The 13,179-nt window shown below is 40.2% G+C and overlaps 1 protein-coding gene across 22 annotated transcripts in view; it reads left to right on the forward strand.

The window, feature by feature from the left end:
* The window catches only part of ilrun (inflammation and lipid regulator with UBA-like and NBR1-like domains), a 107,705-nt gene that overhangs the window by 27,073 nt on the left and 67,453 nt on the right, over positions 1–13,179 (forward strand). For all 22 annotated transcript variants that reach the window (XR_005943949.1, XR_005943942.1, XR_005943951.1 and 19 more), the window contains exon 2: positions 438–592. Coding sequence is in view for 6 of the 22 variants with exons in the window: in XM_041194854.1 (XP_041050788.1) it covers positions 438–592 (155 nt within the window). In the remaining 16 variants the exon portion in view is untranslated. The remainder of the gene's footprint in view (positions 1–437; positions 593–13,179) is intronic.

Genomic DNA, 13,179 nt, shown 5'->3' on the forward strand with positions numbered 1-13,179 from the left:
CACCTTTATCATCTTGAGACCCAACTTTCTCCTTGTCGGTGTCCCCATATCTACCCTCAGTAAAAGCTGAATTAAAACACATCTCTTTGACCAACTTTCAGTAATCTATCCTAAACCACTCATAAAGGCTCACTCCTGCTCATTGAAACACCATGGAGCATTTTTCTATGTTAAATGCAATATATAAATGAATTTTCGTCTTTTTTCTGTGTTGTGCTTTGTTTGCTGTGTGTTTGCTATTAGCTCTTTGTTACGAGTAAAATAAATTTCGTGCCCTTGAATGGGCAAACTTTTTTTCCAGTGACACTTGTTGAATTCAATTTTCTGGGGATTTATGTGCAGGTCTGTTACAGCATGTATCCAATATGTTATCTCAAAAAACTTCAAATATTTGATTTCAGATAATTGATCAAGAAACTTTTTATTTTGTTTTTCAGGAATTTGCAGGCTGCCATTGGTGCTTACTATGACTTTGAGAGCCCAAATATAAATGCACCTTCTATGTCATTTGTAGAAGATGTTACAATAGGAGAGGGGGAGTCTGTTCCACCTGACACCCAGTTCACCAAAACATGGAGGATACAGAACACAGGTAATTATCTGCCTTGACTGAGATTTTAAAAGGTTAAATATTACTATAAAGCCAACAAATACATGAGTTTATTGAATCACAGACAAATGGAAGGATGTCTATCTTGGCCAACACATTTAATTGTTATTGCTTCCATGCCATGTGCTGTGATGTTGATCACCTTGGCTTTTTCCTTTTGGGGAAAAGGAGAAGAAACCACAGACAAGATTCCAGGTATCAATAATTGTTGAGCTTAGATTTACATGAAAAAAAACTTCTACAAATTACACCATTGATTCTTTCTTGGGAATCCACAGATCAAGGACACTCTGTGACTTAAGCTGTTGAAGGTAATCTGCAACACCAAGTGAAGGAACAATATATTTATTTTAAAATTCATGATGTAAGTAGCTTATCATTTGACTGACCGTGAGCAATGCCTTTGGAGATTTTTTTTTACTGTAAAGCTGATAAGCATCCCAACATATTCTATATAACTTTCCTATCAAAGGGACAGTGTTTGCAGAAAATAATACAGAAAGGTTTGCGGTTAACTGTATGGTTGTTCCACTGCCCTTCTTTGCCATTTGCTTTAAGATGACTTATGCAACATTCCCTTGGTAGGACACCTGTTGCCAAAGCCAGTATGAATATTGCTTTGTCACTGTTCACTAGGAGGAAGTTTGGGAGTAGGATGAGGTGGGGTAAGATTAACTTGGGCCAGATGTTCATTATTGTTTTTGGGGAGGTCAAACCATTATTATGTGCCACTTTACCCCAAAATCATTTAACTGCGATTGCAGTTCACGAGAGATTAGAGATTTGAATTGGTGTTCTGATTGGGCACTTTGTTGGTTGAGAAATTAATTGTATCACTAGCCTGTGATGTATTGGCATATTTTGCAAGGAGTGAGATCAGTTAGAGATGTGAAGTGGATTTATGGTGTTTTTCTAATTCATATTGGTTTTAGAAGGTGAGGCGGTTAAATTTTAGTGAGTGCTTAGGATTGTGGATTAGGCTGGTTGCACGTTAGCAATTGGTTATAGCCTCATATTTGAAGCAGAAGTAAAATTATTTTTATTTGGGGGGGCACAATTCTAAAAAGATTGGTTTGAGTTGACGTTTTGGCATGCAGCTAGCCATAAAAGCCCAGTTTGAATGAAAGTTGTGAAAAAGGTTTATAAAATGGAATTAATTGACTAATTGTTCACAATGTTATTTGGTGGTCTTGGATGATAAAACCTATATTGTTGATTTGATTTTTGTACCTGGAATCTGAATCTATTCTGAGAATGCTTCTTGGGCTTTATCCTTGTGTCAGAATAGGGAGATATTGGAGATAACTTTGAGTGAATTTCAGATCTCCTTGTACATGTAATGAAGATGCTGAACGGACTCTGTTACAATGATGTGAGTGAAAAGTTTTGCAGACAAGACCTATGTTAACAAATAGATTAAGAGGAGAGGTCATAAATATGGGAATAGGATACAATGGGGCAACTCAGAATTACACAGCACATACCATTTGCCACACAGACTTTTTCAGCCTTTCTGTCAGCAGAATGTATGCATAAACATGTAGTGCTTTGCATGGTTTGCTGATACCATCAAGTTCAACCCTTTGGGTGCTAATTAATAAAAGGCTACAAGTCCCCACATCTTGCCTTTTTTTTCCACTCTTTCCAAAATTCTTTGTAAGGGACATATCCTAAGTTTCCTGAAGATTATTAAGGTTTGGCAGTTAGGAAAGCAACACAAAACTCATTTTAAAAAATGCTTACGTTTATGTAAATAAGAGGCGATCTCATTGAAAATGCAAGAGTCTGCAGTGGCTTGATAGATAGGGTAGATGCTGAGAGATTGTTTCCACTGGTCGAGGAATCTAAGACACAGGCACACTTCCAGGAAGTTATGACCGCAGTCGGCTATTTACTGAGCAAGCCAAATCCCAGAGAGAAACTTGGCTTACTGATCATAACTTTTTTTTTTGTATTTTGAAAACAAGGAGGACAACTATTGATCCCAGAAGCATAGAATCCCAGTAATACTTTGAAGATTTTAAAATTAAAAGATTTATTAACGAAAAGAAAAAAATCTTTAGCGCACAAGATTAAAATTGCACAGTTAAAATAGTCTTACAAAACATTCTCCAAAAAAGCCCACTTGGTCAGAACACACAAGTAAACTACTTGGCAACAGTCCCCTTAAAGACTTTTAACCATAAAAATCCAGTAATATTACCCAAGGCAAAAACTGCTGCCACTTCAGTAAAGGTATACCACACAACATCTCATTCTCTTCCACTCTGTTGTGGTAATCTGAAGGAAGTTGAGAAGAAGACTGCTTTCTGAAAGCAAAGACTTTTCTGGCTTGAAACTGGATGGCTGCTTCAAATTCATAACTTTCCTCAGTACAGAGCAGGTCTCAGGACATCCCCACACAGCCAACACAACTCAACTAAACATCTTTACTTTATCTTTTTTTCCTTTCATTTTAGACTCCATTGCTCTAAGGATGTCTTTGAACTCAACATTTCCAAAATATAAAAATCTTTCATGTTTTTCTATTACTTCCACTTTTTGGTTAAATTAAAATTAATAACCCCATCTCGTTTAGTTATGAAACCTTTTTAAGTTGCATAAGTCCTTTGTCACTTCTATACTACCCATTGAAATTTAACAGCTGAGAAGTCACATCCCTACCTATCACATAATGCAAATTTTAAAATCCAGCCTATTAATTCGTACATTCAACCTCACCATAGCCTCTCATTACAAATGCGTGCACCTAGCACCTTTACCCTTCACCTCTCAGTTCCCACAGATAAGTTATCTTTACTAACCCTCCCCCAGTTTTATTAATCATGGATACACATACATCCTTCTTTACAGATTGCCACCATATTCCCAAAAAGATAGGTGAAGGCAAAGGAGAGATTGCGAAAGATATCATAATCAAAAGGTCAAAGGGTTGTTAATAGTGGTGGTTCTTGCTAAAGGAGGTGCTAATGGTGACATTAAGAGTGGAAAGCAAAATGTGATAATGGTCGAACCAGGGTAAGCACTCTGGAAAGTGACAGATGGCCCTAGTAGGGATGGGGTCGGGGGAGGGGATGGTGATGGGAAAGAAGATTGAAAAGGCAAAAAGCTGGGTATAAAACAATGAATAAAATTTTAAAATAATAATGAAAATAAGTGGGGGAAAAATAAACTAAGTAAATAAATAGAAATTTAAAAATAAAAATTAATAAGAAAAAAGGTGGGGGGATCAGAAAGGGGTGGGGATGGAGGAGAGAGCTCATGGTCTGAAATTGTTGAATTGTTCATGTTAAGTCCGGAAGGCTGTAAATTGGAAGATGAGGTGCTGTTCCTCCAGTTTGCATTGAGCTTCACTGGAACATTGCAGCAGGCCAAGGACGGACATGTGGGCGTGAGAGAAGGATGGTGTGTTGAAATGGCAAGCTACAGGAGGGTCTGGGTTATGCTTGCGGACAGAAGCATTCCTCAAAGCGGTCACCAAGTCTATGTTTGGTGTCTCCAATGTAGAGGAGACCACATTGGGAGCAGTGAATGCAGTAGACCAAATTGAGGGAAGTGCAAGTGAAGTGCTGCTTCACTTGAAAGGAGTATTTGGGCCTGTATCTGCAGTATTTTGCTTTTATCTTAGTAGTTTGGGTAACTGGTTGTTGCTTGATTGAAGAAGAGTATGGAGTGATGTATCCCCAAGCCAATCTTTTGTGTTCTTAGTGTGTCAATGATTCGGACTAGGACATCGGGAGCATAGTCCCAAAATTTGTCAATAATGCATTTGCATGGGGTTTATCAGTGAGATGGACTGTAAATAAACTTTAAGAAGGTATAGAATATCTTCAGTGGAATAGACATGCTGGAAGCAGATAAAATTTAACATGAATCAGTGTAAGTTAATGCATTTTGAGGGGAAAAAGCAAAATGTAGGTATACACTTGATGGAAAAGGGCTGAAGAAGTGGATGAATAAAGATCTGAAAATTCAAATATATAACTTATTGAATGTGCGAGTATAAGTGATGAAGCAATTAAAAAAATAACGCCAGAAGAATTTCCAGTTTCTAAACTGGATCATAGAGACCAGACTAAAGAAGTGAAAATAAGTTTTATAGAACCATACAGCACAAAAATAGGCTATTTGACCCCCATGTGCCTGTGTCAGTGGCTCTCTGAAAAAAAGCTGTCAATTTGTCATACTCCCCTTCGCCCTGTATATTTTTCAATTACCCATTGAATTCCCTTGCACTCCCCTTTCAGGCAATTAATTTCAGATCATCATAACTTGTTTTTTTTAAATTCTCCTCATACCTCCCCCCCCGGATGTTTTGCCAATTATTTAAAATGTGTTCTCTATTAACTGACCCTCCTGCCAGTGCAAGCACAGGAGATCAGGAGAAACTGTCAACACCTATATTGAATGTTACTTTAACCTTCTGTGTTCCAAGAAGAACAATTCTAGTTTCTCTAGTGTTCCTGGACAACTGAAAGCCTTCATCCTTGCTACCATTCTTATGAATGCCCTCTTGATGGCCTTTTTAAAGTATGATGCCCAGAATTGGACTCATTACACCAATTGACGTTTCACCTCGTGATTTATAAAGGTTCAGCATAACTTCCTTGCCTTCGTGCGTGTTTATAAAGTCAAGGATTGCATTTGGCTTTTTTTTTAAAACAGCCTGATCATCTTGTCCTGCCACCTTCAAAGATTTTTGCTCATGTATCACCGGGTATCTCTGTTTTGGTGCCTCCTTTAAAATTGCATCATTTAGATTATATTTTTTCTTGTAATTTTTACTCCCAAAATGCATTGCTTCACACTAAATTTAATCTGCCTATTTCACGAGTCAGAGTTCTGAACGTATCTTCCTCACTTTTTATTACATTTTCAAACTTTGAAATTATTCCCTGTCTCCCCAAATCCAAGTCATTAACATATATATCAAAATATATATGCAGTGGTCCTGATACTGACCCCAGGGAACACTGCTGAATACTTTCCTACTAGTACAAAAAGTTGTTACTCTACTTTTTCAACATGGAAATAAAATTGGCTGAGGCACTGTCCCTTCAATCTCATGGGCTTCAAGTTTACAATTTTTCTGTTGCATTGCACTGCCAACTGCCTTAACTTTATCAATCTTTGCTATTTCATTGAACTTAATCTAGTTAGTCAGACATGATTTGCCTTTAACAAATCCATATTAGCTATTATTTATTTACCCATGCACTTCCAAGTGACAATTTTGCTCCTGATGATGGCCTTTCAAAGTTTCTCCAACACTGATGTTATACTGACTGTCCTGTAGTTGCCTTGTTTATCTCTCACACCTGTTCCAAAAAGGGAAGAAACATTTGCAATGTCCTAGTTCTCTGGCACCACTCCCATATCCAAGAATCATAGAAACCTTACTTTGGTCAAAGTTGAAGCACTGAAGGACTTGAGGTATTGGGGCTATTGGCCACTAGAACAGAGAAGGCTATAATGAGTTTTTAAAAAACTTATGGACTGTTTTGATCAACTGGATAAGGAAAGACTTCAATCTGTTAGTGCAGAATGACCATTAATTTAAAAATAAAAGAACGGGAAGGCGATCCTTTATGCATTGAAAAAAGAAGAAATGCTTTACCACAGGAAATGGTTGACACAGAAACAATTGTACCCTTTAAATAAAAGATGTTGAAAACAGCATTAAATAATGTGCTTAAGGAGGCCTTTAATTGTGGGACATTTTTTTCAGTTACTGTAACAAAATGGTAGCCTCCTTTTTATGCTGTAAACACTTACGGCTGAAGTCCAGACAAAGTTGGCTGCAGTTGCCTTCACAATTACTTGGGAAAATGCAATGGAATGGCTAAGAAGTTAATTGTTTAAAAATCCAAGGCAAGATGTTTAATCACATTGTTGATCCTGTCAGATTCTAACCATTCAGGACTGATAAGTGCAGTTAACCTTTTGTGTTTGGTTGACATAGTAGCCCATTTCTTTTTGAACTACAAAACTAAGGGATTGAAATATTCTCATGGTGAAACCTTGTTTCACTGAGGAGAGACAACTTCAGCATTCCAATCAGCAGCAGGATAGTTCTCTTTTTAAACTGGGACACATTAAAGTTACAGCAAGTAAACTTCTGTTTTTAAAATCTATTAAGATGAAATGATTGGCATCCGTATTATTTCTTACATCCCGGAGAATAATTGTGATTCACATTTTCATTGCATACTGTTCACTTATCAAAATAATCAGCTGTTGGTTTGGAACCTGAGTTTCGCTCTGGCTTAGCCTGCATTCTGAAGAGAGGAGAATCATAAGATAAACTCCAACCAGTGCACAGAGTAAGGGTTCTCTGTGATGATCCCTGGGTCTCCTGATCATTCATACATATGTTGAGTAGGCTTAAAGTGCTCTCTGGGTCATGGGATGTAGGATTCACTAATGGGAATGATCAGTGACATCAAGCACAAGAAGCTTGCAGAAGAACACAAATATTTGATAATTCCTATATGAACCTGAAGAGAACCTGTCGCATCAAATCACCACTATGCAATCTTTGTAGATCAGTGAACTTGTCCTAAGATGTATAGAGGAAAATTAATATATACAATTGCATTAACTTCAGTATACATTTTGACTCCTTTGGATATATTTTTCTCCATGTAATTTTGTCATGCTCCTTTTCCTCACTGAAACGAACTCTGACCTGGAATATTTTAGCTAGTTAGTATCAGACAAATTATCTTTGTGATTTTAAACTGTAGAGTTGGCTGCCTCCTTTTATAAAACTGAAAGTTAGCTTGTGGGTGGTCACTCTGTTCTGCTTGGAGGGAAGGGGCAAGATTTAATTAGTATCTTAGCATAATACCCCAAAAGAAACCAGTCCCAATGATTGTCCTGAATGGATGATGGACTTGTTCCAACTTGTGTGGAGATTCGGCTTCTACTTAAATGAGCAATTGCAGTCATTTTGCAGAAGACCAATATGTGAATCACTGTACCTCTTAAGCAGTGCTTCCCAAACTTTTTCCCATTGGGATCCCATTTTGACTTATCAAAGTTGGTGCACAGTGAGAGCTGTGGGGAGGTGGGGGGAAAGAGTTGAGAGCACGGCAGAACATTTTTGCATGTTTTCAAAAATATTAATATGTAATTCTGGCTGCACTTTCAGTTAAACTCAATGCACTGAGGAGTTAGCTTCCAAAGTTGCAGCAACTGCTATATTTATAAGTTGTATCCTTTCAAAAGAGCTACTTCATTAACAATGGAATAGCATTACTATTTCGGCATGGGTAATTAACTTGCAGCAGCTGTCCTCAACTATGATCTTTCAGTCAATGTGATACTCCCAGAAATTTGATTTGCAGGGAAAAATCAGGGTGGGTTAGAAAGGAAAGGCATAAGAGGGAGAAACTGGGACATACTCATCTAAGCAGACAGATTCTACAATAGAGAGAGTGTAAGGGACAGCAATTTGGTAATGTTCAAGTGCAACCATTTCCACAACTCGAGTTCATGCTCCAGGTCCGTTTTACACAGGAATAGGTCAGCAGGGGTCATGGACATGTCCCCAGTTACAGTCCGCAAACTTGGCGAGTGTTGGAGAGTTTACAAATTGAAATTTTAAAACAGGCTTAAGGGAAACATGAATCAAACTGGAATGAGCACTTTAGCAGTCTGTTCTTCCATGCGTGACCCCAGTCGCTCTTTTGACATGGTTTACAAACCGCTGCTCTTTAAAGTCCATTGGGAGCTTTATGCTTGGGTGGGCAACCATACTGAGGCAGACATTTACCTTTTTGGTTGCAAGAGGCTGCAGTCAAATACAAGTAATCATGGAAAAATAGGCAAAGATTACACAGAATTTGGTGAACTGGGAATTCAACAGTAAAACAGTTAGATAAGCATGCTCAATTTGGATAGAAAATAAGCCAAGTATTGAGGAGTGTACATGTGGGAAAATGTGACTTGTGGAAGGCTAGTAATTGTGCCAGATATCCATACTTCCAGAATACCATGATGGAACTCAAAATATTTGTTCTTTTAATGCTCAGAAATAATCTCAAGCCTTCCACTGATGACTTCTTCGTATATCTCAGTGTTCACGTTATAGACAGGGCATCTGAACTTGTAGTGGTTTGATAGCTCCATCCTCTAACACAACCAAGCCAAAGACCCAGGAGGCCTTCTTTGTACCTGATGTGTCTGCAACTGGGAGAGCAATAGTGGACACAAGCCAGAACACGGGGCAACCTGGATTTGAAAATAGATGGAGTCAGATGGAGTCAGTAACTTAATGTTCAAAAACTTCAAAGAAAATACCACCACAGTATGGTGTGAAATTTATAGCAGTATCATCTTTTCAGTTCTGTAGTACCAATTAAAGACATACTGTGGGGCTATTGTTTAGAGTTTCACTTGTAAGCGGTTTCCACTTACATGTTCATGTTTTGTTGACTAGTTTATTTTGGTAGAGGAAATAAGAATGTGTCTATTAGAACATAAGTGGTTAATTTAGAGTAATTTGCTAGTTTTTACTGGCTATTGGAATACTTGATTTTGACCAGTAATTGAACTTATCTTCTGAGCTTCAACATCTATAACTTCTCAGTAATTTGCTCCAACAAAATTGTATGACTTGCAGAGTTGATGTTGTTCCTCCCCAGAAGTTATCTGAATGCTGAATTAAATGTAGTTGTGTACTATTATACTTTTGAAATGATGCAGGTTACACAGCCGGACTACAGCAACTAATTTATTTGTGAATTGCCTGGTTAGTACAGGAGAGAACAAACAAAAGCAGAAGTATTGGGTTAATTACTGTCTTTGTTAGAATTTGTGTGTGAAGCAGCAAACCTTTGAATTATTTTGTTTGTCTCATTATAGTTGTTAGACAAGTGCTTGATAATCCAATTGGTGGTTAAAAACTTGGGAGGGTTTTTTTCCCTCTGTGCCATCTTTTTAAGCACTTGATTCATGATTCAAGTTGGGCAAAACTTCAGAAATGATTAAAGTTCACAATATAAAAGCTTCAGTTCAAATATGTAGATTTGGGGCTTCACAGAAGTTGCATTAACACAGCAGCTGATTAAACAGTGCTTCTGCATGTTGAACAGCACCTGGAGGAAGCACTGAGGGTTACAAGGTGTGCAGAACGTACTCTGGGTGGGGGACTTCATTGTCCACCACCAAGAGTAGCTTGGTAGCACTAGTACTGACCAGCTGGCTGAGTCCTAAAGGACATGGCTGCTAGACTGCGCCTGCGGCAAGTGGTGAGGGAACCAACAAGAGGGAAAAATCCACTTGATCTCATCATCACCAACCTATCTGCTGCAGATGCATTTGTATTGGTAGGAGTGACCACCATGCAGTCCTTGTGGAGACGTGCCCATCTTCACATTGAAGATACCCTCCATTGTGTTGTGTGGCACTACCGCTGTTCAAAATGGGATAGATTTCGAACAGATCTATCAACTCAAGACTGGGCATCCATGAGGCCCTGTGGGCCATCAGCAGCAGCAGAATTGTACTTGAACACAATCTGTAACCTCATGGCCCAGTATATCCCCAACTCTACCACTGCCATCAAGCCAGGGGATCAACCCTGGTTCAGTGAAGAATGCAGGAGGGCATGCCAGGAGCAGCACCAGGCATACCTAAAAATGAGATGTCACCCTGGTGAAGTTATAACACAGGACTACTTGCATGCCAAACAGCACAAGCAGCAAGTGATAGACAGGGCTAAGCGACCCCACAACCAATGGATCAGACCTAAGCTCTGTAATCCTGCCACATCCAGTCATGAATGGTGGTGGACAATTAAACTACTCACTGGAGGAGGAGGCTCCACAAATATCCCCATCCTCAATGCTGGAGGAGCCCAGTACATCAGTGCAAAAGATGAGGCTAAAGATTTGCGACAATCTTCAGCCAGAAGTGCTGAGTGGATCATTCAACTCTGCTCCCTCCGGAGGTCCCCAGTATCACACATGGCAGTTTTCAGCCAATTCGATTCACTCCAGATGATATCAAGAAACGGCTGAAGGCACTGGACACTGCAAAGGCTGTGGGCCCTGACAATATCCCAGCAATAGTACTGAAGACTTGTTCTCCAGAACTTGCTGCGCCCCTAGCCAAGCTGTTCCAGTATAGCTACAACACTAGCATCTACCCGGCTAAGTGGAAAATTGCCCAGGTCTGTCCTGTACACAAAAAGCAGGACAAATCCAACTTGGTTGATTACCGTCCCATCTGCCTACTCTCGATTATCAGTAAAGTAATGGAAAAGCGGATCAACAGTGCTATCAACTGGCAGTTGCTTAGCAATAACCTGCCCACTGATGCCCAGGGCCACTCAGCTCGTGATCTGATTACAGCCTTGGTTCAAACATGGACAAAAGAGCTGAACTCATGAGGTGAGGTGAAAGTCACTGCTCTTGACATCAAGGCAACATTTGACTGAGTGTGGCATCATGGAGCCCTAGCAAAACTGGAGTCAGTGGGAATCAGGGGTAAACCCTCCACTGGTTGGAATCATACCTAGCACAAAGGAAGATGGTTGTGGTTGTTGGAGGTCAGTCATCTCAGCTACAGGACATCACTACAGGAGTTCCTCAGGGTAGTGTCCTCGGCCCAACCATCTTCAGCTGCTTCATCGGTGACCTTCCTTCCATCATAAGGTCAGAACTGGGGATGTTTGCTGGTGATTGAACAATGTTCAGCACCATTCGCGATTCCTCAGATACTGAAGCAGCCTATGTCCAAATGCAGAAAGACCTGGACAATACCCAGGCTTGGGCTGACAAGTGGCAAGTAACATTCGCATCACACAAGTGGCAGGCAATGACCTTCTCCAACAAGGTAGAATCTAACCTTGTCTCTTGATGTTCAATGGCTTTACTGTCTCTGAATTCTCGACTATCAACATTCTGGGGGGTCCCATTGACCAGAAACTGAACTGGACTAGCCATATAAATACTATGGCTATAAGATCAGGTCAAAAGCTATGAATCATGTGACGAGTAACCCACCCCCTGACTCCCCAAAGCTTCTCCACCATCTACAAGGCATAAGTCAGGAATGTGGTGGAATACTCCCCACTTGCCTGGATGAGTGCAGCTCCCACAACACTCAAGAAGAAGTTTGACACCATCCAAGACAAAGCCGCCTGCTTGATTGGCACCACATCCACAAACACACACTCCCTCCACCATTGATGCACAGTAGCAGCAGTGTGTGCCATCTACAAGATGCACAGCAGGAATTCACCAAGGCTCGTTCGACAGTACCTTCCAAACTCATGACCACTGCCATCTAGAAGGACAAGGGCAACAGATAGATGGGAACACCACCAACTAGATGTTCCCCTCCAAGTCACTCACCATGCTGACTTGGAAATATATTGCGTTCCTTCACTGTCGCTGGGTCAAAATCCTGGAATTCCCTCCCTAACAGCACCTTGGGTATACCTACACCACATGGACTGCAGCGGTTCAAGAAGGCAGCTTGCCACCACCTTCTCAAGAGCAACTAGGGATGGGCAATAAAATGGTGGCCCAGCCAGCGAAACCCGCACCCCATGAGTGAATTAAAAAAAGCATTATATCATGTTTGTTTATGCTGCTCAAATGCAGTTCATTTAGTCTCGATTTCTACTTACTGCATCCTATAAATTAGACCTTCTAGTTGTGCGATCGAAGTCCCTTATTATTTCTTCGCTCAATTGAGTGAAGGGAGCTATTTATCTTTCAGAAAAATCTCCTGTTGTCTTAATCCAATTTAAAACCATTACTCTCTCTCACCCTGGCTGTACCCCCTAATGTGGTCCTCGTCCCATAAATCCAAGGGACTTGAATGGACATGATAGTTAATGCTTTAATCGTAGACCACCAGATTTGACTGGCATGTATAAAACAGTCACGTTCTACTGTTGTCAGTTAGAAATATACACTGTTCCAGGATCATCCTGGAATGCTAAGATAGCAGCTGGCTTTTATGCTCTACTGCATACTGTTGCCTTAAGTACCTCTTCCTGTCTCTCCCACCCTCATTTTCAACAATTGTGAGTAGCTCTTCAACACTAAGAATGGTATTCATCTGATCAGCTGCCCATGCTGCTTTCCCCTCTTCCCTCCAGCCCACTGGGCCAGCACTAAGGTTCCCCCTGCCCGAACCCAAACTTATAACTTGCTAGAGCTCATCCTGTCCATGGGATGGACCTCCTCTCTCAACCCTATTCTCACTGAGCTCCTAACCACCTAACGTTCCTACCTGGCTCCCATATTGTTAATGGTTCGTTCTCTCTCTCTCTCTTTATTTCTCAAGATACTAACTTTGTCTCCTTCAAATCTGGCATCATCAGCCCTCAGAAGAAAATTCATCCTTGTGAATTTCCCATCTCCAGCCTCCCTTGCATGTCACCTACTAAATTTGTGTCCATCTTTCCCTCCAATCAAGTTCCCACTCTGTCACAGGACTGAAATGGTTGTTATCAAGACCACAAATGACATTCTTTGTGTCTGTGCTGAAGGTGAACTATCCCTCCTCATTCTCCTGGACATGGCTGTAATCTTGCTACGGTTGATCAC

The sequence above is a fragment of the Carcharodon carcharias genome, chromosome 9 (genome assembly GCF_017639515.1).
Source record: "Carcharodon carcharias isolate sCarCar2 chromosome 9, sCarCar2.pri, whole genome shotgun sequence".
In the NCBI taxonomy this organism is placed as follows: Eukaryota; Metazoa; Chordata; class Chondrichthyes; order Lamniformes; family Lamnidae; genus Carcharodon; species Carcharodon carcharias.